The sequence below is a fragment of the Hyperolius riggenbachi genome, chromosome 5 (genome assembly GCF_040937935.1).
Source record: "Hyperolius riggenbachi isolate aHypRig1 chromosome 5, aHypRig1.pri, whole genome shotgun sequence".
Taxonomy (NCBI): Eukaryota; Metazoa; Chordata; class Amphibia; order Anura; family Hyperoliidae; genus Hyperolius; species Hyperolius riggenbachi.
The window spans coordinates 40,462,632-40,489,595 of record NC_090650.1 but is presented as its reverse complement, the minus strand read 5'-3'; the positions used below and the strand labels follow the sequence as shown (position 1 = coordinate 40,489,595).

Below are 26,964 nucleotides of genomic sequence, written 5' to 3'. Positions count from 1 at the left end.
TTTCAAATCACAAAGCGCTCAGAAAAGCTCTCCTAGTGGGTTTCTAGCCTTAAGGTGCGTTCCCCGATCATTTCAAACGACGATCGTTTGAAAAAAAGCAGCCAACGACCATGAAGTCTAATGACGGACGAGCTAGATCGTTGAAAACGAATGATCTAGCTTGCCGGATTTTTCCCAACGACGATCGTTTGCAAAAGTAGTACATCGTTGGAAACGGTCGTTCGTACTAGGCTTGACATGCGCATTTTGTTATATCTCCATGGAACTTTTCATTTTTATGCGCAAGCGCAATAGTTGCTTTATGTGATGTAACGTTCATTCTAACGATAAGATCGTTACACACCTTTTAAAACTAACTTTACTTAGGTCGTTCTTTCGTCAATTAAAAGTTCGTTCGTCGGTCACAACGAACGATCATTGTCGCATGTGTGTACGTAGCATTAGTAAACAAACATTCCACAGAGATCACCTGGCAGGACTAAAGATGTCACCACTTGAGATAAATTTCAGAATGTAAAATCAGAGATGAAAGGTTTTACACATAGCAAACATTAAATATTTTATAAATTAATATTGTAAAAAAATCAATAATATTTATTACCTTATCACTAGAGTTCCTCTAAAAAAATAATAATATATATATATATAACACTGTAACCCCTTCTGGCGTTAGTACTTACAGTGGTATGAAACTCAGATTTCATCTTTGCTGTAAAACATTAAAATACAGTATAAAGAAAAATATGATTGTTTTTCCAGTTACTGGAAGGGTTAATACTCAAACTTCCACTTCACTCAGAAGCTAATTGTTACGATTGCCCTGGACACAATTATCAGAGAGTGTTAAGCTGTTATTTGAGAGTAAACAAAGCAGATCGTTCTCTGCTCTGCAAATACTTAATTACAAGACAATCTGATCACTTGTCCAGCAACCAGTTTAGTTAGCTTCAGTGAAGTATAACTTTGTCTTCCAGAGACTGTATACCAGGCTATTTCTGTTTTTGAAAGGAAAGGAAAACATCCAAGCTGTACAAAAAAAAAAAACTCCAGTTACCTGGGGCTTCCTCCAGCCCCTGGCAGTCGTTCTGTGCCCTCGCTGCAGCTCCTCTCACTCCTGGTGTCCTGTGCCTGTGCCTGCGCAGTAGAGACCCGATGACGTCAAGTACACCACGTGACTCACGCCGTGGAGCACACATGAAGCCGACCCGGACGCCGACCTGGCGAAGTGGAGTTTGTTTGTTTTTTTGTACAACTTGGACCTTCCCTTTAATGTTTTAGAGCAGATATGTAATTTTGACTTTTATTCTACTTTGAGGGTAGGAACACACTAGGCAGAATCGCATATGCCTTTGCCATAGCAAATAGTGGAAAACACATATGCGATTCTGCCTAGCGTGTTCCTACCCTCAAGGTAAACTGTGCAGTGACAGCCATCAATACCGCGTCAACTCCTACCTCATTCACTCCGCCTCCCTTCTGAAGTGAACACACTCCGCCAATGTAAGCTGCTCCACTCCGACTGCTTTCAAACTGACTCCCCCTAAAAGAAATGATGTTATACTGTTAAAGCAAATCTGCATTACCCATGGAGAGGGAAGGCTCTGTAGAGCAGGGGTGTCAAACTCAAATACAAAGTGGGCCAAAATTTAACACTGGGACCTAGTCACGGGCCAACCTCAACATCTACTGGCCACCTTCCTCCCTTATAAAGTTCTCTGGTGTGTAATGGCTCCCCTACAACCCCTGTACAGTTTCCCGTTGTCTAGTGGTCCTCCTTCCTCCCCTATACAGTCCCCTGGTGTCTAGTGGAGCTCCCTCCCATCCCTATACAGATCCCTTGTGTCTAGTGGCCCCCCCACCCTCCTCTATACTGTTCCCTAGATTTAAGTGCTTTCCCACTACTTCCCCCAATTGACTTCCCTGGGGTTTTAGGGCTTGACCTCCAATATAGCTTGCCTGATGGTCTAAAGTGGACCAAACATAATGCAGAGTGGGGAAACCACTTGGGGGCCAAATTTAATGGCTCTGAGGGCCAGATTTGGCCCGCGGGCCGGAGCTTGACATGTATGCTGTAGAGGTTTTTCGGTCCTCTCGGTGTCCTGATTCCATTGCTGTCCACCATTTGAACTTGCCGCCTCTGGGAGCCCTTGGGAGGCTTTGAAAGCACTTGTGTCTCTGAGTGCTTTCAAAGGCGGGCACCTTCATACTGCACATGCGCGTGCAAGGAGCGGTCTGTCTTTGGGAGCACTTGGACACGAGGGCTCCCGAAGCCTTTTGAGGGCCCCTGAAGTTGGTTGAATATGTGGAACTGGGGTGAAAGTGCAGGAACGAAGGAATCGAGCAAGGACAGGGGAGGCCTTATAGGATCCACAGCCTTAATTTTTTTTTTAAATTCCCCTTCAGTATCACATTAAAGGGAATCTGAAGTGAGCGGGATATGGACTCTGACACATTTATTTCCTTTTAAACAAAACTAGTTACCTGGCTGTCCTGGTGATCCTCTGCCTATAATACCTTTAGCCATAGACCCAGAACAAGCATGCAGATCAGATGTTTCTGACAAAAATCTAAGAAGATGAGCTGCATGCTTGTTTCAGGTGTGTGATTCAGAGACTAGTGAAGGCCAAGAGATCAGCAGGACTGTCGGGAAACTGGTATTGTATAAAAGAAAATAAATATGGCAGCCTCCATATAACTCTCTATCTCTCTCTAGGTTCCCTTTAAGGTAGGATTGAACTGTATTTCTCTAGGCTGGCAGAATAATGTGGCCACAACGTAACCACAGGCCAACAAGGAGGGGGAGCATCAAGTTATTTAATGCCCAGGAGATGAAATCTACAACTGTTGTGGTCAACACAGTTAAGTGTCTTTTTTTCCCTCATAAAATTTAAGTAATAACAATCAGGTGCAAGACTTACGAATTCTGACACCAGTCGCTAATGGCCGAAAAATTTACTGTAATGGTGTCAGATTTGCTGCCATTACATTGCAAAGCATGATGGGAGCTGTTATGAGTTAAAGATCAGCAAATCCACTCAGTCCTGGTTTTGGCTGGCAGTATGCCAGGGCCTGAAAACCCCACCCCATTCCCAGACTGAAGCAAATGCTTACAGGCTGCAAACACAACACTACCTTCTATATGGCATTATTTGAATGGAAAAGCAGAGAACCTGTGATGAGATAAAAAATCAATCAATATATGTATATGTCTGCTCTAGTATAGCAAAAACCTTTTGCAATAGATGAGAAAATTGGTGTTAATTTACCACTTCTTCAAGAGCTGAAGCCGGTCTGGCACTTTACTTTACCAAGCAGGCATGGATTTTCAAACTCATATCGTCAAGGTCTGATTATTTTAAGGGAGTGTCCTGCCTTTAGCTCTTGATTTTATATCACAATATTGGTGTGGATAGCTGGGACACGCCCCCAGGGGCGCCTTTAGCGCATGGCACTACAAGCAGCTGCTTGGAGCGGCATGAAGGGGGAGGGGCGCGCTGTTGTGGGAGGGAGACTGCGGCTGATCGCCATTATTACCATCAGCGCCGGCTGCGCTTGTGTCCAATCGTGGTTTATTTACACCACGTGCTCTGCCGCCTTTATGTACGCCCCCCGCCCAGGCCCAGCCAATAGAATGAACGAAACTCTCACTGGAGTTCCGCCCACTCCACCTCCTCCTAAGCGCATGGCCCGCCTCTCTCCCTAGCAGCAGCCGCACGGGTTGTTTACTGCCTGCGTGTGGTGCGGCGCCGCCTCTAACTCCGCCCCCCTGAAGGCAGCGTGACTCTCCTGGCCGGCTCCGGATGTCTGAGGGGAAAGCACCGTCACTGACTGTCTGTGTGCCCCCTGCTGAGCCCACCTTAGCCAGCCCTGCGTGTGTTCCCCTCTCTCCCCGGCGGTGGTCCCCCAAACATGTGGCTGCAGCCTCCTGCATTAACTCAGACGAGCGCAGGCAGCCTAGGAGGTAAGCCCAGCTATACATTTACATCTTACAGCTTACAGTTGTAATCATGATGCTTGCTGGCTGCATATATAAAAAAAATAAAGTGGACCTAAACTCTAATACAGGACAGAAGGAAAACATGTATCATGTGATTTACCATGTTTATTATTCCCCACTCGTTTGTTACTAATTGCAAGTTGTAATTTGATCCTCCACATGTCACCTGACTGCCATGCCACAGCAGATAAGCTCATTAGATAGCACAGGATGGTAACAATATGCTTCCATGAAAGCAAGAAGTAGAAAAAGTGCAGTTATTTTAAGAGTTGTATCAGCTGTAACAAAGAAATGTTTTTGTTTAAAGTGTACCAGAGATGAGCAGCGTCTTTGGTACAATACTTACCTGAGGCTTCCTTAAACACCGTTAGGGCTGTTCCTCCCTTACCATCTCCCTGGGTGACTCCAGTCACACGCAATTGTCCCTGAAAGCCTGTTCGAGTCACGCTCTGTCACACATGTGCGGCCCGCTTAGGCGCGTTCCCGTCCCTGGGAGCAATCTGCGCTTGTGCAGTACAAGTACAAGGACGGGAGCACGCCTGGCCGAGCTGCTCTTGTGCGATGGAGCGTAACTTGGCCAGGCTTTCCGAGACAACGGCAGGTGACAGGAGTCACCCAGGGAGATGGCAAGAGATGAGCAGCCCTAACGGGGCTTAAGGAGGGGGGGGGGGGGCGCCACAGGTTTTCTCACCTGGAGTGACAAAATGGCTAGAGGCGCCCCTGCACGCCCCTATACCACACAAACCTGATTTTCCATATTTGCATCAGCAAGCTGAGTATCATTTTCCTTCACCTCATTGGCTGTTGCAAAACCAGATCTGCATGGAATGGGGGAGTGTCTTAGTTAGGCCCAACCCTGTCACAACAGCATGCAAGCACAGCTATGCTGTGTACACATATAGGGCTTGATTCACAAAGCGGTGCTAACCTACTTAGCACGTCTAAAGTCTTTAGACGTGCTAACCAGGGTTCTAAGTAGGTTAGCACCGAATTATCTGATTCAGAAATTCGGTGCTAACCTACTTAGCACCCTGGTTAGCACGTCTAAAGACTTTAGACGTGCTAAGTAGGTTAGCACCGCTTTGTGAATCAAGCCCATAGGCTGCTTACAAAGGGGAGGTACTTGTGAGCAATGTGACACCTGGTGGTCCTGCCTTTAGCTCTTGATTTTATACCACAAAATTGGTGTAGATAGCTAGAACACGCCCCTAGACACACAAACCTGATTTTCCTTATTTGCATCAGCAAGCTGAGTATCATTCTCATTTACGTCATTGGCTTCTGCAATAGCAGATCTCCATGGAATAGGGGAGTGTCCCAGTTAGGCCCAACCCTGTGCAGGGGTCACACTTGTCTTTCAGTTTCTACACTTTTCCAAAAACTGACAAATTGCGCAAGATGTCAGTTTTTTTCTGCATGCAAAATCTACATTCAAGTGTGACCTAGCTCATTGATTAACATAAGTTCTTAGTTCTTAGTTTTTCTGTGCAGAAAACGCGCACGAAAGCCGACAAGTGTGACCCCTGCCTCAGAACAGCATGCAGGAGGCACAGCTATGCTGTGTACATGTATAGGCTGCTTATAAAGGGGAGGTACTTGTGAGCAATGGGCAGCCTGGGGGGGGGGGGGGGGGTCTCTGATCTCGCTAGAGCAACAATATCCATAATACTTTATAATGCTGGTCCATGGGCGTTCCTTGAGCGATTTAGTATGTATATGGCATAAATTCACAGATCCTTAATTGTTAATGGCTTATGCTGAGAGATTACCAGTTTTGCCATTAGAATCTATTTAAAGAAAACCTGAACTGAACATTAAAAGTCAAAATAAACATACACAAGTCATATTTACCTCCTGTTTAGTCTACTCCTCAATCTATTTTTTCTCTCCTGCATCCTGTTTGTCCACTGTGATAAATGGAATTCTCCGTCCTCCATTTTGAAAATGGCCATTACCCCATAACAGCTTCCTGGTGAGCACACTGTTAAACTGTAACATCGCCCACTTGAGCCATAGGCAAACATGGACACATTAGTTCTCCTCTCAGCTGTAACTGACAGCAACTGATATATAACTGACAGCAACTGATATATTTCAGTTCTGACAAAATGTTGTCAGAACTGGAAGGAATCACTGTAAGAAGCAAATGGTGAGCTTCTGAGAGGAACTGATGGCAAGGTAACTATGTAATGTTCATTTGAAGTTACCTCATGTGTTTATTTTTAATAATTTTACTGAGTACAGGTTCTCTTTAAGGCTGTGCTGCACACAATGTACTTTCGAAGCGTACGTCAAAAGAATGAAAAACGCGGGTTAAACATTACGTACGAGAAGAGATGGACGACGTCACTTTTGTCTTTGATAAAATCCCTCCTGTATTTCATAAACTCCTTCAGCGTCTTGAGAGGATTTTCATAAATGCTGAATTTATTGTCATTAGCCCAGGTTTCCATGGCGACTAACACGATCCGCGTATTCAGCTGCTCCTTATAGATCTAGCGCATAAATGGGAGAGAGAGAGAGAGAAAGAGGGAGAGAGAGAGCGCTTTGTCAAGGCTGCCGGGGAGACGTCACTTCAGCAAAAATCCAAACTGCTGTGTGGCTTAGAAACGAACTCTATACAGATGAAATGCATGTAAGGTAATAATCGTATCAGCCAAATGCTCAGTGCAGCTAATCTTGTGGTTGACACAGCTCTGCTAAACTGCACAGCCACCCAGGCGGCACAGCTACTTCCTGTCTCAGCTTTAGCTTTCTCAGCATAGTGACATTGCTCCTTCATGGACAGTGAAGAGGAAAGGTGACACAGGAAGCTGCAACGTAGACAACAAGGACCACTGGTGTCACTGAACTGTGGTGCAGTGTAGCAATGGTGTGTGTGAGTCACAAGCCAGGCTGAACAGAAAATAGGAAAAGTAGTTCACGTAAATCTATATGCCATAAGTACCAGTGACACTAGTAGTGTGTAACAGCTTTCACACAATATTACTGCTTCCAGGGTTTCCCATGGCCAAAAACAGCAACAAAATCTCACACCCACACATTCAACACTTTCTCACTCTATACAAAACTGAAGAAAAAAAAAGGCAGAATTCCACAGAGAATTCAGTAAGATTGAGAGAATTGTGTGATACTTACTAAGTCTGCCATATTGACAACAGATTTTGCATAATTGTTTGTTTGGCCGACAGACAAGCGGTGCTTCTTATACTGCAACAAGAGGAAGGGGAATGAGTGCAAACCGAGACAGAAAAAACAGGTGGATAGACAGGCAAGAGAGAAAGGAGAGAGAGTGAGTGAGAGAGACCAATCGATCGAAAGATAGATGCATGGATGGAATTCTTTTAGACAGGGTAATGACCTTACGTCAAACCACCAACCCCTTACCTCGTATTACAGTACTGTGCAATATAAACCTATATGAGACACACACTCAAAGCTCAGCTGATTTGTTGTTTTGGCAAGTATATTAGACCTGATGAAGTGGGTTCAGCCCACGGAACGCATTGCCATCAACTAATGAAATAATTGTAAATTTTACACCACTGTTAGTGTCATCTTTTGAAGTAAGCACACCTTTATTATCAATTTTACTGATTTTAGCTTAGTTTTATCGTCCTCTGGGCGTCTCTTAGGCTCAACACACACCATACAATCTTGGTTGTTCAATCTTACCACTTTCATGTAGTATAAGAGCTTATCCAATCAATCATACAAGGTATTTTCAATCTATTGGCCCTTATACTACATAGATTTGGTAAATCTGTACAACCAAGATTGTATGGTGTGTGTTGAGCTTTAGTCTCACTTGTATTGTTACATTCCTGCTGGGAGTCTGTGGCCCACAGCTTTGTCTGGAGTCCACTTTTTTTTTTACATGAAAGTGAACATCCCAAGAATATCCAGTGCTCACCCGAGTGGAGACACACTTGTAACCTCCACTTGCCTAGCCAGCCTCTATCCAGCGATCGGCACAGCCTCCCCGCACAGCTCCGCTCTTCTCTATGGTGAGGATCGTACATGACGTCATGCGCAGACCCGATCCTCCCCACAGAGAGACCGGAGCTGTACGGGGAGGCTGCGGCGATCGCTGGAGCAAGGCTGGGTAATGTATAAGTGGCTGGATCGGGAGGGGATCGGTGGCGATCGGGAGGTACCGGCTACCAATACTAGCTAGCCTAGTGCTAGGTAAAAAGCTTTTACAGACATGCAATCTGTTGGATTAATCCTGGGGGACTCCTGAGGTGAGTGAGCAGTATGCCCGACACAGTGTCCTGTCCTCTTAGTGCTTCCAGGACGAAAAAAAACCCCAAATCTCACTGTGGCCATCTTGTGGTCAAATAGTAAAACTACATCTACATACATTTTTTAATAAAATAAACCCACATTATTACATTTAAAATTAACTGTTTAACTCCCACACCAAAAATTACCCAAATAAAATTTTTAATGGAGAAAAAAACAAAACAAAAAACAAACAAAAACAAAACATAAATAGTTACCTAAGGGGTCCGAACTTTTTAAATATGCATGTGAAGAGGGTATATTACGAACTTTTTTTAAAATTATAAACTTGTAAATAGAGATGGACGCAAAACTGAAAAAATGCACCTTTATTTCCAAATACAATATTGGCGCCATACATTGTGATAGGGACAAAATGTAAATGGTGTAATAACTGAGACAAATGGGCAAATAAAATACATAGGTTTTAATTATGGTAGCATGTATTATTTTAAAGCTATAATGGCTGAAAACTGAGAAATATTGATTTTTTTTCCATATTTTTCTTAATATTCCTGTGAAAATGCATTTAGAAAAAAATAATTCTTTATTGGCGAATGAATGGGAGGTGAAAATTGTTCTGTTGCATCAGGTGAAAAATCCCAGCGGGCTGAAATGGTTAAGAAAGGATCAGGGCAATTAAAGTGAACCTCCAGACTACAAATCTATTCAGCAGCACTGAAATGGCTTGGTGTTTCAGTTTCACAGCATCAGAAGTTTGTTTTTCATACCCAAGCCTCATTTGTAGCTGCACAGAAGCGAAGCTCTGCCCCATCAAAGAAAGCTGCCCGGGCATTTTTCCCCTGATACTGTGCAATGCATGATGGGAATTCTGATGATGTTGTTCTGCTGTTTAGGCGCAATTTTTTTTTTAAATTTTGAATTTGAGATTTAAAGCCTAACGCACACAGCTGGGAGGGTGATCAGGACACAGGACAGTTGGAACTATGTCTCAAGCTTCCTGTCACTTCCTTTCAACCAAATTGATGGCTGCCCCCATAAAAAAGATGGCTGCCCCCATGAAATCACAAACATTTGCCTGTTCTTTTCAAACAGGGTGGGTAAGAGATTACATTACCTATCTATTTTAAATAAGATCACTAATGTAACTTAATGACAGTATGTTTGTTTAGGATGACATTCCCCTTTAACTGATAAATTGATAGACAGATAGTTAAAGATTTGGACATAAAAATAGATAGATAGATAGATAGATAGATAGATAGATAGATAGATAGATTGATTGATAAACAAATCTTATACCATTAAGTGATCATTCACAATCATCAATTCAACATATTTTGTCTCATCCTGGATGTTGCTAGGTAACCGCCAGACCTGAGAATAAAGAATGAATAGTTATTGAATGAATTCACCTGCAGCAGACTTGTGTGTCAGGCTGCATGTCACATCATGACTGGGCAACATCCCTCTCACCAATATACATCAATATATTGTACACAGTTTCATACCTCACAACATTTGCGCGGATAGTTCCTTGTCTGGTATAAAGTGTAGCTGCAAAGAACACAGAGTATGAAGCTGCAGAATTAAGCTATAATAGCGATTCCAGTCTATAAACCAAAGCAGCTGGTCAGGGACATACCATAACTACAGGGGGGCAGCCTCTGCGACTGCAGGAGGGCCCAGAGCTGTAAGGGGGCCTCAACTACAACTTCACTCCCTATGATAAAGGGGTCCACCCTTCAGATCAGGTGTTTTTATGGTTACACATGTTATAAGTATGAAGGTCCTGATGGCCACACTTGTTTTATGACCATTGTGAGATGGGCCCCCCGTGAAGGGCACCAGGTGTAGGAAAGGAAAACGGTGTGAATATTGGGGGCCCATCAAACAGGGCCAGGCCGAAGCAGAGGTGAGAGAGGCTCCAGCCTCAGGGCGCAGTATAGCAGGGGGCGGGGCTGAGGCAGAGGCGAGAGAGGCTCCAGCCTCAGGGCGCAGTGTAGGAGGGGGCGGGGCTGAGGCAGAGGTGAGAGAGGCTCCAGCCTCAGGGCGCAGTATAGCAGGGGGCGGGGCTGAGGCAGAGGCGAGAGAGGCTCCAGCCTCAGGGCGCAGTGTAGGAGGGGGCGGGGCTGAGGCAGAGGCGAGAGAGGCTCCAGCCTCAGGGCGCAGTGTAGGAGGGGGCGGGGCTGAGGCAGAGGTGAGAGAGGCTCCAGCCTCAGGGCGCAGTGTAGGAGGGGGCGCACAACTCCCTCAGCTATCATTCCCCTTTTGTGTTTCATACAGAGAGAAATAAGAAAAGGGTATACCTGGCAGTGACTGCAAGCCAGATAACTAGAGATTAATGTGTTGGGGGGGGGGTTGGGGGACCTGGGGAGCCTCTTAGTCTAATGCTGGGTACACACGATGCGATTCCCACTCGATCGGCGGGATCGATCGATTATTTCTGACATGTTTGATCGGGTTTCGATCGATATAGTCGTCGATTTTGTATACTTAACACGAGTAAATCGACGGCTGTATCAATCGAGACCCGATCGAACATGTCAGAAGTAATTGGTCGATCGAGCGGGAAATCGCATCATGTGTACCCAGCATTATAGCAATCAGTGTGTGACGGCTGGGGTGGGAGGGATGGAGGGGCGCACTTCGGTGTCTCAGCCTTGAGTGCTGGAGGATCTTGTCCCGGCTCTGCCATCAAAGCTTTACTGGGGGGGAGGGGCTATGATTTATAGTTACGCCATTGCAGCCAGGTAAAGCACTGGGTGGCTGCCAGTACTTTAGAGACAATAACATATGATATTATCAGGAATACCCATCTCCTCAATACAAGCTGGAAGACTTGGGCATTTGGTGTGTTGTTATCTTATGCTTGGTACACACAATTCGAATTTCCGTCCGTTCGATTTTCCATTCTTTTCTGATCTATTTCCATTCACTTCTATGAGAAATTGGCCAGAAAAACAACCGGAAATAATATCTGGCACATTATCAGGGAAAGGGAAGCTTGTTACCTCCCCTCCTACATTCCTGCTCCTCACTGATTGGCTGAGGGCAGTTCAGTGTGACAGGAGGGAGGAGGAAATTGCACATCATCCCTCTGCAGAAGCTGCTAAAATGCTGTGCTCACATGTGTCTACAAAGCAAGCTAGATATGACAATGCAATTTTCTAGGAGGCAAAAAAAAGAGTAAGGGAAGAAATTACTTCAGTCAGAGGCAGTAAAGATGGAAAATGCCTGGAACAATTTTCTCTTTATTTACTGCATAAAAGTCACTGATATCAAAATTTGGACAGTGCAATACATATGTTATGTAAGTAGAAAAAGTATTTATCTAATTGTATATGTGTTTTTTTTATCTTGGGATAGTATGGCTGTCCCTGCTACTTTAAAGTGCTGAATTAAATACCACATAAGGAAAAATCTTAGCGAACTGTCATGCAGTTTTTTGGGGGAAATTGCCAAACTACATGTGTAAACATCTTAGTGATTTTGGGGGGTAAAAAATCTAAACCACAGAATGTGGTATTTTACCCACCCTTTACTTTTTAATTGAACGTGACTTTAGTAAATTGAAGCCATTATTGGGCAGCATGGTGGCGTAGTGGCTAGCGTTCTCGCCTTGCAAGCGCTGGGTCCCCGGTTCGAATCCCAGCTAGGTCAACATCTGAACATCTGCAAGGAGTTTGCATGCCCCCCCTCGTGTCTGTGTGGGTTTCCTCCGGGCACTCCGGTTTCCTCCCACATCCCAAAAACATACAAATAAGTTAATTGGCTTCCCTCTAAAATTGGCCCTAGACAGTGATACATGGACTACAAAGGCAAATGCATGCTGGGATTTGTAGTTTTATCACAGCTGGAGAGCCAAGGTTCCCTACCCCTGGACTACACGATACATACATAGACATAGGACTACGGTAGGGAATTGATTGTGAGCCCCTCTGAGGGACAGCTAGTGACAAGACAATATACTCTGTACAGCGTTGCGTAATATGCGTAATGAAGTATAAATACTTAAAAATTAATAAATAACCTTTGGCCTTTTTTCTTCTATACAAGACAATTTATTCATTGAATTATAAAGTATATTATAGCTCATTACTCATGACTCATAGTTACATAGTTATTTGGGTTGAAAAAAGCCATACGTCCATCGAGACTCATGACAGTGCTATATAAATGCATAATAACAATAATAATATGGTAGGACATTAGACTATGACTATGGTAGGGAGTAGATTGCAAGCTCCTCTAAAGACAGTCAGTGACATGACTACTAAACTAACTACAGCAGTAACTTGTCTATATATCTAAAGTTTAGATAGTTTACACAGCAAATCTAGCTGCAAACCGCTTCAACAGTATATGATTATTTCTTCCTATGATACAATGAGAGCAGCCATATTCTGCTTGTCATCATTACACACAGGCAAGCTGATCTGCATCTCCAGCCCTTAGCCTGTGAAAACTTCACTCCCCTCTCCTCCTCCCTACTCCCCTCTGCCTCTGAAATCTCTCTGGCTGGTAACACCTCTTCCTTTTCCCCTGACTGAGCTCCCATAAGCCTTGCTAGCTACATGGGTCTAAGAATGCCAAGGCACAGGAGAAGCTGTGGGCGAGGCTTGTTTAGTTTATAGGGAATTCGAGTATTAAAACAAAAAAAAAAGTATTTGGCTTGAGGAATGCCCTATAAACTATATGAAAGGAACACAATTATGCAATGAATAAAAGTTTATCTCGAATCCACTTTAACTACATGAGGATAAGCTAAAATTAGCATATTACTTCTGATGCTTGTATCTGTTGAGGAGTTTTCACTGACGATAACCTCTAATGCTGGGGATACACCTCTAATGCTGGGGTTTCTGTACCGTGTATCGACCAGTTGATCTGGCCAGCTGATAATATTCAGCTAGTCCGATCAAGCCGTTCGACCACCGCCAGCGCGATTCCGGCCTGCGGATAATGGCAGGGAATCGAGCGCTGGTAAGGAAGCACCGGCGGGGGCGAGCGGTTATCGATCCGCGCGGACGAGCGGGGATGTGGCTGGGGTCGATCTGGTGGCTAATCGAGCCGCAGGTCGACCCGTGTATCCCCAGCAAGTAGTTAAGCATTTTGTCATTATGTTCTCGGTTTGGCTCGCCAAGGTCTGTGACAGATTTGCTTAGCCTGTTCATCTTCATACGATTATTTTGCGCTCACATGCCTGTAAGAAGTGCTGTACTCACATTTCTCTTCTTCCTGCGCATCGGTCTGGTCTGAGGAAGCTTCTGGAATGTATCATTCAACAACAAGAATTCTAAAGGAGAAGGAAGTTGTTGCGCATGAGGGAACATAAAATATCAGCAATCTCTATAGGCATTTAATAAGATTATTTACAAAAAATAAGTAAAATACAGTAACTTTTAAGAAAGAAATCACGGTCATGTGACCATACAGGTTTGTGTTTTCAGTGACCTCAATCATTAATGATCAACATACCGGTAGTTACATAGTTATTTGGGTTAAAAAAAAAAAAGACATATACGTCCAGGACACACTCCCACCTGCCTTGTTTACAGGAATGCTACATTGTGAAATAGTTGTGTCCATAAGGGCACAGACTGAGTGCCACCTGACACAGATTTTTTTTTTTAGGCATTTCAGAAGTTTATTACTAAAAACTAAGGGACACATTAATATAAAAAATCAATTAGATAAATAGACACTGAAGCGAAAAAAAATTATAATATAAAGAATTGGTTGTGTAGTATGGATAATTATTAGAAGATTAGTAGCAAAGAAAATATTCTCATATTCTTATTTTCAGTTATATAGCGTTTTTTTTTATAACATTGCCTCATTCTCTAATATTTGCAGTTTACACACTACTCAGCATTCTAATTGATTTTACAGAGCAGGCCAGTGAACTATTGACCTGTCCTCTGCAGAAGAAAACAACAATACAACGACTGACAATTGAGATAACAAGCTTCAGAAGACAGAGCTCTCTGCGACTTTGAGAGTCATGGAGCTCAATGACTCTTTTGCATAGATAACAAATGGAGTTTGTACTGGTACTGGAAACAATATTAGACTTATGTCTCTGCTCCTAATGTTTTAATTCTTAGCTGTACTAGACATACAAATCATTATATCATATTTTATTTTTCGCTTCAGTGTCTCTTTAAAGGGAAGGTTCAGGGACTGTTAAAAAAAAAATAAAAATCCGCATACACTTACCTGGGGCTTCCTCCAGCCCGTGGCAGGCAGGGGGTGCCCTCGGCGCCGCTCCGCAGGCTGCCGGTGGTCTCCGGTGGCCGACCCGACCTGGCCAGGCCGGCGGCCAGGTCGGGCTCCTTCCGTGTTCCAAAATGTGCCTCGTGCGGCGCGCTGACGTCATCGGACGTCCTCCGGGCTTTACTGTGCAGGCTCAGTAGTTCTGAGCCTGCGCAGTAATCCGGAGGACGTCCGATGACGTCAGCGCGCCACCGTGAGGCGCATTTTGGGACGCGGAAGGAGCCCGACCTGGCCGCCGGCCTGGCCAGGTCGGCCACCGGCAGCCTGCGGAGCGGCGCCGAGGGCACCTTCTGCCTGCCACGGGCTGGAGGTAGCCCCAGGTAAGTGGATGCGGATTTTTTTTTAACAGTCCCTGAACCTTCCCTTTAAGGTGTAATACTTCCCACCTTCAAGTTAGTGAAGTCTCCTACCTCCCAACTTTTTGAGATGAGAAAGACGGACACATAAGCCACATCCCTGATTATGCCCCCAGCACCTCCAGGAAAGCCCTGCCACACCCCTAGTCATGCATACCATCAAGCTTTCATAAGAAAAATAAGTTGTTTTATAATTTACAGCACACTGATTCTTTCTATCATCATTAGTTTTCCTTCATTTTAAAATTTAAAAATAAGAAATAAATCAATTTAACCTTGTCCCAACCACCTAACTCCGATCAGCGCTGGGAAGGTGGCAAGTCCTTGGGCGGGGTTTTGCTCCGCTCCGTCATCAGTCTACCAGCGGTGATCGCCGCTAGGAGAATGTGAGACTCTAGCCGTCTATTTACATTGTACAGTGCTGCGATCTACTGCAGAGCTATACTGGGGACAGCCGTGTCACTTGGATGTCCCCTAGAGAGGCTCACAGAGTGATCCCCTCTCATAGGCTGATGCCTATGAGAGAGGATCGCTGGGATTGGCTGGGGGGGAGGGAGGGGGGAAAAATAGGCTAATTTATTTAAAAATATAAACAAATAAATAATAATTAAAAAAAACAATGCAGCAGTGATCAGAGCCCACCAACAGAAAACTCTGGTGGTGGGCAGAAAAGGGGGGCGGGAGGGGACTCATTTGTGTGCTGCGTTGTGTGGCTCTGCAGCAAGCTTTTAAAGCTGCAGAGCAAAAAATTGTAAAAAATAGCCTGGTGTAAGCCTGTGGTCCTGTAGTGGTTAAAGGGTGGAGATAAAGTTTAGAGTCTATTAAACACATTATTCAGTAGAAAAATACAAATATTAACATAGATCTGTACATGAGTCCTGAAAGAGGGACACATGAGGGAGAAAGAGGGACAGAGGGACTGGAGACCATCTCTGCAAAAGAGGGACAGTTAGGAGCAATGGAAGTCTATTTATTTCAAAAGGAAGCAGAGGAGCTTGCATTCGAAATCAAGTGGATGCCCCTCCCAATCCATGTTTATGGAAATAGAATGCAAGAATACGATACATGGCTAAGCCAGTTGAGAGCTTATACCCGTCTTTCCCCGAAAATAAGACAGTGTCTTATATTAATTTTTGCTCTAAAAGATGTGCTAGGGCTTATTTTCAGGGTATGTCTTATATTTCTATTAGGGAGGGTCATTTCCTGTATGGATTTGAAAGTATGCTACTGTACGTATCAGGCACCTGCCCTGTCTTCCCTGCACACTGCTGATAACCATGCTCTGTGCTGGGATGACAGGATCAGTGCCCGATTGGCACTGCACCACTGTGTTCCCACTTACTGGCTGCCTCTTCCTCCTCTTTAACTTCCGCTAGGGCTTATTTTCGGGGTAGGGCTTATATTTCAATCATGCTAAAAATTCCAGCTAGGGCTTATTTTCGGGGTAGGGCTTATATTTCAATCATGCTAAAAATTCCAGCTAGGGCTTATTTTCAGGGTAGGTCTTATTTTCAGGGAAAGAGGGTATATCCACATTAAAGCTCATGCCTGGGGGTACAGTCAGCGTTTTCCTGCAGCTGACTCTGCTGAGAACATCTGACTGTCGGCAAAGGGGAATCACACGTGTTGTGCAATAAAAAGCAACGAGTCGGCTTCTTTTTACCCGCTGCAGAAAACCGCACATTGCTCCCAGAGCACTGCGATTGTGCATTGGGAAGCATTATGTGCTTTTTGTGGGTGTTTTCCACAACAAGTGTGACCCTAGCATGAGAGGATATAAACAGACAACCCGAGAGCCCAATATAGTGTAGTAGGTATTAGCCCAGGAGGATAGAAATGACAGGTAAGTATTATACTTACAAACATGGGTTACCGCTAAGGCAACCACTGTATAGGCAGGCGGGGAGTATAAACCTGTCCCCGCTCAGGATTAAGATGTCGCTCTCTGTGATAGAAGAAAGGAGGGTATATCACCCTTCCACCAAGGGTGGTTCGCTGGATGAATAGGTGTACAGAGGCGCCAGTAGGATAAAAGGTTCTAAAAGGTTTAAAACATCTAAGTGGTGGTGGTGGTGGACCGACCGATCCAAAACAGACACGATGCTGTCAATCAAAGTCAACGAAAATTTATTCACATACTCTAAAAAACACTGCGACGCGTTTCACGGGCACAAAACCCGCTTCTTCAGGCATTAAACAATAGGAGTATCTCACAGCTAAAGGTCCTGATAGGGCTTGTCACCTCTGTGTTAAAGGTCCCCATAGGTCACAGAGGTGCCAAGCCCTATCAGGACCTTTAGCTGTGAGATACTCCTATTGTTTAATGCCTGAAGAAGCCGCGCCTCTGTACACCTATTCATCTAGCATGAGAGGAGTTATTTTAAAGTAGACCTGACCTGAGGCAAAGCTATCTAGGTTAAGCACAGAGGTATGTCTACTGTATGTTGTATTCACAGTAGTACTAACTCTACTATGCTGCCTACCTTCATGCACATAAGGGTGGCAACCCACCCTAGAACACCCACTAAATTACCATTTGACAATACCAATTGTTGTGCTAAGCGTCATTTGATATTATCATGTTTACTGTATATGCCCCGCCCTGGTTTGTATATTGTTATGTCATGTAGGGGCTGTACAAATAATAATAATAATGATAATAACGCCATACCTGATGGAAGTTCATCTTGTGGAAGTTTAACTATTTTCCATTTGTAAACAGAATGTAACTGGTAATCCTCCTGAAATAAAAGTGATAATCGTAAGTTATGTCAACGTTTCCAGAAACTGTTTTCATACAACAGTATCTAAACTCCCTCTCCAGGCAATTGATTTCCTGTATCTGTGAAGCACTGCAGTGAAATTACTAAGGACATATAAACATCGGGACGTTGCGTTTTAATGCAACGTTAAAGTCGCAACGCGTCTGCATTTAGAGGTAACGCACTGCGAGCAGCGAGTTACCACAATGCAACATTTTTCATTAACGTCACACCGTGAACAGCCGATAGGATTATCATTGCAGTGTGGTAAGCTGCGTTATAAAGCTGGCCACTAACGGTCCAATTTCTAGCGAAAAATCGTTCGAGCGATCAGAAATTCTGATCGGACGAAAAATCGCTCACTACACCATCAACTAACCAATCATTGCTTCCTATCTATCACGACCACCAAGAAAATCCAAATTTTCGTTTGACGAAAATTCATTCGGGCGACATTTTTTTCACTCGTTCATAATCGATTGTGTCCACCAATGGAGGTTATTTACAACCAATCTGATCAGAATTTCTCATCGCTCGAATGATTTTTAGCTAGAAATTGGACCGTTAGTGGCCAGCTTAAGACTTTATAACGCAGCTCTGCAACGTGCCACTGTGAATGCGATCTAAAACTTAAACTATAAAAGTAATTGAAGAAAATATGAAAGAGGTAAAAAGAATAACAAGAATTAAAGCCACACTCAAGAAACCAATCAATTATAATGATGAAATTATTACTTTTCCGAAGGACTTGGGGAAGATTACATTCTCTAATAGGGAAGGCTAAAGTCAGCAGTTTTTCCAGGTACCGTATATTCTAGCGTATAAGACGACCATCCAACTTTTCCAGTTAAAATAAAGCGCTTGGGATACACTCGCCATATAAGACTACCCCTTTTCCAACGCACACCAAATAAAAATAAACATCATATACTGGTGCTATGTATGAACAGATACTGGTGCTGTACTGTACGTGGTACCTAGTATATAACAGTATACAGGCGATTGACTGGTTGGATTGGTCAACTCTCCCTCTCCCTAAGCGGATTGGTCAGCTCTCCCTGTTTATCAGAGCGGTATGGAGGAATAGATTGCGCTGTGCCCATAAAACACACCTCTTTCACCCTTCTGGCCCACCCTTGTTTCCTATTTACCTCCTTCTCTGCCTCTCAGATCTCACACATGTGCGCCTGCGCCGCTTCACTACAGTCCTCAGTAGCGAGATCTGAGAGGCGGTAACAGGATAGTGCGTATCACCTGGCATCAATGACACCCGGCGTATAAGACGACCCCTTACTATTCAGATGATTTTCAAGGGTTAAAAAGTAGTCTTATACGCCAGAATATACAGTAAGTATAAGGAGCACATACAACACATGCTGGAGGATGTAGTTTTATAGATATTGGGCCTAATCCAATTAACTTTTTGTCCTAGGTGGTATTTTCTCATGATAAATAAAATGCCTGTTAAGCAGTGGTCGAGTCGGGCGTGAGGGTGGAAGTCGTCCATTAGGGCCCTTTTCCACCTGCAATCGCTAGCGTTCATGCTGAACGCTAGCGATTGCTGAATCGCAAAACCGGCGATTCCCCCGACGTTTGCGGCCGCGATTTTGCTATGCTATGCACTGCATAGCAAAATCGCGGCAATTATCGCTCCGCCGCGCGTCCGCGTTCCCGACAAAAGCGAATCGCGGTAGTGGAAATGACCTACCGCGATTCCTATGTTAAAAAGCAAACCGTAGCGATTGTAAAATCGCTAGCGGTTTGCGGTTTTGCGATTCAGCCAGCGCAAACGCGCTGGTGGAAAAGGGCCCTTAGTGAAGTGAGAGAGCGCAGTGAAGGGGAAGCGTTGGGCTCAGCGGTGGAGAAGGGGGGACGTCGCCCCCCTTCCCTCACCTTGGGGCTCCCCCTCCCTCGCTCTCCCCTCCAGAACTTAAATTTGCCGGCGGCTGGCAGCGCGCGGGACTTACCTCTACCTTGCTCCAAGCGCTTCCCCCTTCCCCGCTGCTGTACCTACAGCTCCCCCTTCTCTGAGCTCACCCCTCCTGCTGGGGGGACACCTGGCTACCTATTCTGGGGATACCTATAGACCTGGCTAACTATTTTGGGGACACCTAAACACCTGGCTACATATACTGGGGACACCTAGACCTGGCTAAATATACTGGGGACACCTATAGACCTGGCTAAATATACTGGGGACACCTATAGACCTGGCTACATATAATGGAGACACCTATATACCTGGCTATCTGTACTGGGGATACTATACACCTGGCTATCTGTACTGGAGACACCTATATACTTGGCTAACTATTCTGGGGGCACCTAAAGACCTGGCTACATATACTGGGGACACCTATAGACCTGTCTAACTATTCTGGGGACACCTAGAAACCTGGCTATCTGCACTAGGGACACCTATACACCTGGCTATCTGTACTGGAGACACCTATAGACCAGGCTAACTATTCTGGGGACACCCAAAGACCTGGCTACCTATTCTGGGGACATTATACACCTGGCTACCTATTCTTGGGACAACTATACTCATGGCTACTTATACTGGGGACACCTATAGACCTGGCTACCTGGGGGTACCTATTTTGGGGAATAGCTGCCAGATTATGTGTATGTTAGGTGAACGGCTGCTGCCAGATTACGTGTATTTTGGGGACCACTGCTGCCAGATTACATGTATTTTGGGTGTTACGTGTATTTTGGATGATCCGCTGCCAGGTTTCGCGTATTTTGGGGAACTGCTTCCAGATTATGTGTATGTTGGGGGAGCTGCTGCTGTCAGATTGTCTATTTTGGGGGAACCACTGCCATATTATCTGTATTTTGAAAAATTCTGCCAGATTATGTGTCTTTTTGGTGAAATGCTGTCAGATTACATCTATTTTGGGGGGATACACTATGGCAGAGCTCAAACTTCCCCGGCAGACCTTTTACACCACTGCTAAGGTCATGTATATTTGGCCCCACCCATGACCACGCCCATGCTATGCTTGACCACGCTAATTTTTTTGGTGCGCCGCAGGGGTTTCTAGGGTGAGTCCACTCACCTCTTTTCCCAGGACTAGACCCCTGCTGTTAAGCCACCAGCAAGCAAGACGAGAATAATTTTGACAATACTTTTTCACCTAATTTTTGGTTCTTTTTCAATTGTAGAGTACAAAATGTATTTTTTTTTCATTGAACAAAAGGTGTTTATTGAGTAGACAAGGCAAACTACGGCAGAAAAACATGAGTGATCATACAGAGAGGAGTTTACACAGAGCATGTAGGCTTGATTCATTGCTAAAGCAGCGTAGCTTAACCCTCCTGGCGGTTTGTCAAAATCCGCCAGGGGGCAGCAAATACGTTGTTTTTTTTTTTAAATTTTTTTTCTTCATGTAGCGAGACGAGGTCTCGCTACATGATAGCCGCTCAGCGGCATCCCCCAAGCCCCTCCGATCGCCGCCGGCGATCAAGAGATCCCGTTCAAATAACGAGATCTCCTGGAGGGCTTCCCCGGGGCGGGATGACGTCACTGACGTCATCGACGTCAAAGGGGACTCCAATCCACCCCACAGCGCTGCCTGGCACTCATTGGCCAGGCAGCGCACGGGGTCTGGGGGGGGACGGCTGCGGCGACGCGTATAGCGGCGGGTCGGCGGGTAGCGGCGGCGATCGGGCACTGCACGCAGCTAGCAAAGTGCTAGCTGCGTGCAGCAAAAAAAAAAAACGATGCAAATTGGCCCAGCGGGGCCTGAGCAGTGCCTCCCGGTGGAGGAGTGCGCGCTATGCTAAAATACATAAAAGTCTTTGGGAAATGAAAGATCACAGACCAATTTTACCCCTTTCCATATAGTATTTGAGCCTACCTACACAGTCTATTCTATGGAGCTGAACTTCCCATCAGATGTTTGAGGCGTGCAACGCCAAAAAATGGGCGTGGCCATGACATTGTGTGGGCGGAGCTAACGTAATGATGTAACAGCGAGGCATAAGAAAGCAGTGTTTCCGCCATGATGTGGTGAAACGGGGATTCGCATCATGGGTGTGCAGAAACTGTGTGATGCTATTGATTAGTATACCCGCCGTAACCCCAAAGCAGCAAATATAGCCAACTATGACCATTAAATATTAAATGCAGCAACAGTTACCCCAGACACCAGAAAATAAAACGCAATTTGGGCAACATTTCAGCAGAAAACAAACGCAATGTGGGCAACATTTCACCTGCAAAAAAAATAATTTACTCACCTGACAGAAATCTCCTCTCCCGGCCGGCCTCTGGCGCGCAGCTCCCCGGACGATCCTCCTGCATATCTCCCGCGCTGAATAGCAGGGCTACGGGAAGATGGCGAGACACAAATAGTCTCCAGTACAGGGCTTCGGATGCCATCTTCCCATAGCCCTGCTCTGCCTGCTGGAAGACTATGCAGGCTGGAGTGGGGCTGCGGGCTATGAACTGGAGCGGCGTCTATTAGACGCCGCAGCCAGTTAAATTTCCCGGGACATAGCGCAGCAGCGATGGCGTGCCTGCAGATGAGGCTACGTGTGCCGGGTCTGGCACGTGTGCCATAGGTTCGCCATCGCCAGTCTATGATATCTGCAGATCTCATACACACCTTGTTAAACGGACATTCATCTGCAGATCAGATCCACCAGGATGGATCTTCAGATCTGCAGATAATTGTCTGATCTGCAGCTGAATGTCTGTAATGCTGGGTACATACGATGCAATTTCCTGTTCGATCAACTGGTCGATCGATTATTTCTGACATGTTAGATCGGATCTCAATTGATACAGCCATCAATTTTCTCATGTTAAGTATGCAAAATCCGTTCGAACATGTCGGAAATAATCGATCCTGCCGATCGAGCGGGAAATCGCATCGTGTGTACCCAGCATTAAAGAGACTCTGTAACAAAATGTTCAGCCTTATTTATTAGTTCCTATACCTAGAGTGACCAGATTTTTGTGGGTCCAACCTGGGACAGGGAGGGGGGGCGCGGGGAGGGGGGGGGCTACGCGCGCCGCGGCAAAAAGTGGGGAGGACTGAGGAGCGAACAGCAATGAAGACAGGGGGGGGGGGGCCTGCATCGCGGCGAAAAATGGGCGTGGCCATGACATTGTATGGGCGGAGCTAACGTAATGATGTAACAGCGAGGCATAAGAAAGCAGTGTTTATGCCATGATGTGGACAAACGAGACTTTGCATCATGGGTGTGCAGAAACTGTGTGATGCTAATAGTATACCGTAACCACAAAGCAGCAAACATAGCCATCTATGACCATTAAATAATAAATGCAGTAACAGTTACCCCGGACACCAGAAAATAAACGCAATGGGCAACATGTCAGCACAAAATAAATGCAATGCGGGCAACATGTCAGTATAAAATAAATGCAATGCGGGCAACATGATCAGTACAAAATAAACGCAATGTGGGCAACATGTCAGTACAAAATAAACGCAATGCGGGCAACATGTCAGTACAAAATAAAAACGCAATGCGGGCAAACATTTCACCAGAAAATTAATGCAATGCGGGCAAACATTTCACCAGAAAATTAATGCAATGCAGGCAAACATTTCACCAGAAAATTACTGCAATGCGGGCAAACATTTCACCAGAAAATTATTGCAATGCGGGCAAACATTTTACCAGAAAAGAAACGCAGTGCGGGCAAACATTTCACCAGAAAAGAAACGCAATGCGGGCAAACATTTCCCCAGAAAAGAAACGCAATGCGGGCAAACATTTCACTAGAAAGTAAACGCAATGCGGGCAAACATTTCCCCAGAAAAGAAATGCAATGCGGGCAAACATTTCCCCAGAAAAGAAACGCAATGCGGGCAAACATTTCACTAGAAAGTAAACGCAATGCGGGCAAACATTTCACCAGAAAAGAAACGCAATGCGGGCAAACATTTCCCCAGAAAAGAAATGCAATGCGGGCAAACTTTTCCCCAGAAAAGAAACGCAATGCGGGCAAACATTTCACTAGAAAGTAAACGCAATGCGAGCAAACATTTCACCAGAAAAGAAACGCAATGCGGGCAAACATTTCACCAGAAAAGAAACGCAATGCGGGCAAACATTTCAACAGAAAAGAAACGCAATGCGGGCAAACATTTCAACAGAAAAGAAACGCAATGCGGGCAAACATTTCACCTGAAAAGAAACGCAATGCGGGCAAACATTTCACCTGGAAATGAAACGCAATGCGGGCAAACATTTCACCTGAAAAGAAACGCAATGCGGGCAAACATTTCAACAGAAAAGAAACGCAATGTGGGCAAACATTTCACTGCTGGGAAACATTTCACCAGAAAAGAAACGCAATGCGGGCAAACATTTCACCTGAAAAGAAACGCAATGCGGGCAAGCATTTTACCTGAAAAGAAACGCAATGCGGGCAAACATTTCACCAAAAAAGAAACGCAATGCGGGCAAACATTTCACCTGGAAAAGAAAGCATTTACTCACCTGGCAGAAGTCTGCGGCCTCTGGCGCGCTGCTCCCGGGACCTCCTTCCTCCTCCTGCTCGTCTCCCGCGCTGACAGGGCTACCGCAAGATGGCGCCCGAAGCCCTGTACTGGAGACACAAATAGTCTCCAGTACAGGGCTTCGGCAGCCATCTTGCCCTAGCCCTGCTCGCCTGCCGGTGTCGGAACAGACACCGGAAGAAGGAGGCTGGAGCGGGGCTGCGGGCAATGAACTGGCACGGCGTCTATAGACGCCGCTGCCAGTTCATGAGGATAGAGTGACCAGAGTCCCAAGGCCGGGACGTCCCGCTGCTGAAAGCGGGACGTTTCCCGGGACCTCATGCAGCCTGGGACAGCGGACCCCGAATCCGGGACGTATGGTCACTCTACTATACCTGTTCTAATGTGGTGTGTCTTACTGCAGCCTTTCCTAGTTGCACAGTGGCTGTATTATCTCTTTTACATAATCTAATCTTCTTTCCTCTGACGGCTTTGTTGGGCTCAGGCACTCAGGCTGGAATGTGCAGCTCTGCTTGTGATAGGATAGAAGCTATACACACCCTCTCCACGCCCCCTGTGGGCTCTGTGTGAGCCACAGACTGAGCTCCTCTGAGCCTAACACATTCTGGTAACAACCATGTCTTTTGTTTGTAAACACTGCCTAAACTGGCAATTACAAGCCAGGATCTCAGCAGGGAGTGGCAGAAACAGCACAGAGGGGCCTAGGAGAACATAATGAATAGAATGGTACGCTTTTCATTGTAAGAATTTTAGAGTACAGATTCTCTTTATTAACTAGTTCCCCGCCCGCGTACAGTATATCTACGCTCCTTTGGACTTCACTTCCTCGCCCGGAGCGTAGATATACGCACCCCCCGCCGCTACCGCCGCTGCTGTCCGCGCTCCCGCTCGCACTCCCGTTGGTAATCACGCCGCTGCCCGCTCGCCCGGAGATCAATGAACGGGAAAATACATTCCCGTTCGTTGATCTCTGCCCCCAGCAATGATCGGCTGCTTTCCGCTGAGCAGCGCGATCATTGTAAAAGAAAAAAAAAATCCCAGCCTCTTTATACTTCCTCCGAGCGTCCGGAAGGATGCTTGGAGGTCGCATCACTGTTGCCATCTTGTGGCCAAATAGTAAAACTACACCCTACACTATTTTTCACATACACATACATTACTTATACAGAAAAAAATTAACTCATTACCTCCCACACTCCCAATTTTTTTTTTTTTGTAATTAAAAAAAAAATAAAAAATTTACAATAAAAAAAAATACATAAATAGTTACCTTAGGGACTGAACTTTTTAAATATTTATGTCAGGAGGGTACAACACTGTTACTTTATAAACTATGGGCTTGTAATTAGGGATGGACGCAAAACTGAAAAAAATGCACCTTTATTTCCAAATAAAATATTGGCGCCAAACATTGTGATAGGGACATAATTTAAATGGTTTTATAACCGGGACAAAAGGGCAAATACATTTCATGGATTTTAATGACAGTAGCATGCATTATTTAAAAACTATAATGGCGGAAAACTGAAAAATAATGTTTTTTTTCCCAAATGTTTTCCTATTTTCCCATTAAAACACATTTAGAATAAAATAATTCTTGGCATAATGTCCCACCTAAAGAAAGCCTAATTGGTGGCGAAAAAAACAAGATATAGTTCATTTCATTGTGATAAGTAATGATAAAGTTATAGGGGAATGAATGTAAGGAGCGCTGAAAGGAGAAAATTGCTCGGATGCTGAAGGGGTAAAACCCCTCAGTTGGGAAGTGGTTAAACAAGGTGTGTATGAGATCTGCAGATACCATAGACTATGAAAGCATTTTTGCAGGAACTGATCTTTTCCAGATACTGATCTTTTGAATGTGTACAGCATCTTTGTGTGCAGTATCTTGCAAAGATTTTTATCTGATGGGGAGATCAGCTCAATAGAATAGACTGTGTAGGTATGGCTCTCATACTACATGGAAGGGGGTAAAATTGGTCTGTGATCTTTCAATTTCCAAAGACTTTTATCTGATGTGTTTACCCACCTTAAGCAGCGCCTTCCCTCAGTTACGCAAACTGCTTCCTTAGCAACGCATGTAACTTTAAATGTGGGCAGTCCTGTGAACTATCACTACAGTGGTACTTCACTAGCGGCCGCTAATATTTATTTATTTTATTTAAGTATTTATACAGCGCCGACATATTACGCAGCGCTGTACAGAGTATATTGTCTTGTCACTATCTGTCCCTCGGAGGGGCTCACAATCTAGTCCCTACTAAGGTCATATGTCTATGTATGTATCATGTAGGGTATGTATCGTAGTATGACAACTAACATACATATGCCAATTACCAACACTTCACAGGGCCGCCCCAATTAAAGTTACACGTGTTGCTACAGAAGCAGCTCGTGTAACTAACGGAAGGCACGCTCCTTACATAGCTTAGTAAGGCGTGCATAGAGCGCGCTCTGCACACTAAAGGGGCACTATGCCGAAAAATTGTAAAGTTTAAAATATGTGCAAACATAGACAAATAAGAAGTATGTTTTTTTCCAGAGTAAAATGAGCCATTAATGATGTTGCTGTCACTTATGCTGGATACACACGTTGCGTTTTGCCGCGGGATCACTTCCATTGATTCAATTATTTCCAACATGTTCGATCGTGTTTCGATGGACACAGCCGTCGATCTTGCATATTAAGTATGCAAAATCGATGGCTGTATCCATCGAAACATGATCGAACATGTTGGAAATAATCGAATCGATCCGGCGAATCGCGCGGCAAAATGCTACATGTGTATCCAGCATTACAGTAAGTAGTAGAAATCTGGCCT

At 44.9% G+C, this 26,964-nt stretch overlaps 1 protein-coding gene across 3 annotated transcripts in view; it reads right to left on the bottom strand.

The window, feature by feature from the left end:
- Nucleotides 1-26,964, bottom strand: part of ADAM22 (ADAM metallopeptidase domain 22) — a 378,095-nt gene that overhangs the window by 114,652 nt on the left and 236,479 nt on the right. For all 3 annotated transcript variants that reach the window (XM_068235530.1, XM_068235532.1, XM_068235533.1), the window contains exons 7-12: nucleotides 17,549-17,618; nucleotides 13,471-13,541; nucleotides 9,545-9,619; nucleotides 7,136-7,207; nucleotides 6,326-6,492; nucleotides 1,456-1,540 (exon numbers count right to left, since the gene is read on the bottom strand). In XM_068235530.1, coding sequence (XP_068091631.1) covers nucleotides 1,456-1,540; nucleotides 6,326-6,492; nucleotides 7,136-7,207; nucleotides 9,545-9,619; nucleotides 13,471-13,541; nucleotides 17,549-17,618 — 540 coding nt within the window. The remainder of the gene's footprint in view (nucleotides 1-1,455; nucleotides 1,541-6,325; nucleotides 6,493-7,135; nucleotides 7,208-9,544; nucleotides 9,620-13,470; nucleotides 13,542-17,548; nucleotides 17,619-26,964) is intronic.